The sequence below is a fragment of the Pundamilia nyererei genome, unplaced genomic scaffold, assembly GCF_000239375.1.
Source record: "Pundamilia nyererei isolate P.nyererei 1_Seehausen unplaced genomic scaffold, PunNye1.0 scaffold00030, whole genome shotgun sequence".
Lineage (NCBI taxonomy): Eukaryota > Metazoa > Chordata > Actinopteri > Cichliformes > Cichlidae > Pundamilia > Pundamilia nyererei.
Genome location: NW_005187431.1, coordinates 3,712,412 through 3,713,696, shown reverse-complemented (window position 1 = coordinate 3,713,696; position 1,285 = coordinate 3,712,412). Strand labels below are relative to the sequence as shown.

At 40.8% G+C, this 1,285-nt stretch overlaps 1 protein-coding gene across 2 annotated transcripts in view; it reads right to left on the bottom strand.

Annotated features, from left to right (window-relative positions):
• Positions 1–411: 411 nt before the first annotated feature.
• Positions 412–1,285, bottom strand: part of LOC102204956 (gap junction beta-4 protein-like) — an 8,200-nt gene continuing 7,326 nt past the window's right edge. For both annotated transcript variants that reach the window (XM_005728853.1, XM_005728854.1), the window contains one exon: positions 412–1,144. In XM_005728853.1, coding sequence (XP_005728910.1) covers positions 719–1,144 — 426 coding nt within the window. In that variant the 3' untranslated portion in view covers positions 412–718. The remainder of the gene's footprint in view (positions 1,145–1,285) is intronic.

Sequence of the window (1,285 nt, the reverse complement as noted above, 5' to 3'; positions counted from 1 at the left end):
GTGTAACACTTAGCTAACCACAGCAGACAAATGAATAACCGAAACTACTTGCGGTGCTGTTAGTTACGTCACATTGGTCAATAAAAGAGAAACTCAATAAACAACATTAGTATGTTATTATGAAGACAAAAACAAAATATAAAATACGGGAATTCAATACTTGTCCGTAGTTGAAAGCCGTTACTTTTTGACAGCGTCCGTAAGGGCAAAAATGACGACGTCCGGTTTCTGCTCACCATTGGTGCATTGTCCTATCTATCAAAACCGCACCCATGTCCTCTGCTTCTGATTGGACGGTAGCGTGAAAAAACGGATGACGCCAGAACAAATATGGCGGGATCATATGGGTATCTCTACTGTAAAGTACTTGTGAGTGACTCAGTGTGTAATGCTTTGGTGAATAAAGGGTTTACTTACAGCATGTGCTTTTCCTAACTGACAGGCAGTAACCATAAAAGGTTACATAAAAACATGAATACAGACACACACATCATACACATATAAAGCATCATTACTCAAAAATAGCTTCCTTTTAATCTGCAATTTTGCTGTCGATTTCCATGCAGAATATCATATAACAAAGTTTTATTTACAAATCACTGGGTATTTCTTTGCCGTTGAGTAACAGTTCTGCAAGCCGTCGGAAGGATGCATTTGCTTCCAGTAGCACCTAGAGTTATTCATTTAGTTTTTCAGAGTAGCCCGAGCAAGATGATTCTCATTTCATAGTTGGTGTCTCCTCTGTTTTGATGTTATTCAGGTTCTGGTTAGACACTGTTGGATCCACTCTCAAAGATGATCTAGACTTGTGCCTTGGAAAAGCTGCTGACAGTGGCTTCAGCTCGTGAGTCTCTGTGGACGCCTGCCTGTCTGCATCTATTTTCCTCTTGATTCGTTTCTTGACTTTCTTGCAGATGAAGTAAAACATCTCACAGATGCACATCAAGATACAGGCAGCAGAGGACACCACCATGAAGAGAGTGAAGATCTTCTTCTCTGTGGGGCGGGATACGTAACAGTCCACAATGTTCGGGCAAGGATCCATTGAACACTTTAACAAACGTGGTAAGTCGAACCCTTCGTAGATGTGGTAAAGGATGTACAGGAAACCAGCATCAAAGCTTGCCTTTAAGATCAGGCTCACCTATAAGAAGACAAATGAGTGTTAAAGTAGGAAAAATCTCATGGATTGCTAATGACTGTGTTTGACAGAATTAATTTTAAATGTTCACTAATTGCCCCTCCTTGAATCGCTACCTTATCGTGGTGGAGGGGTTTGTGTGTC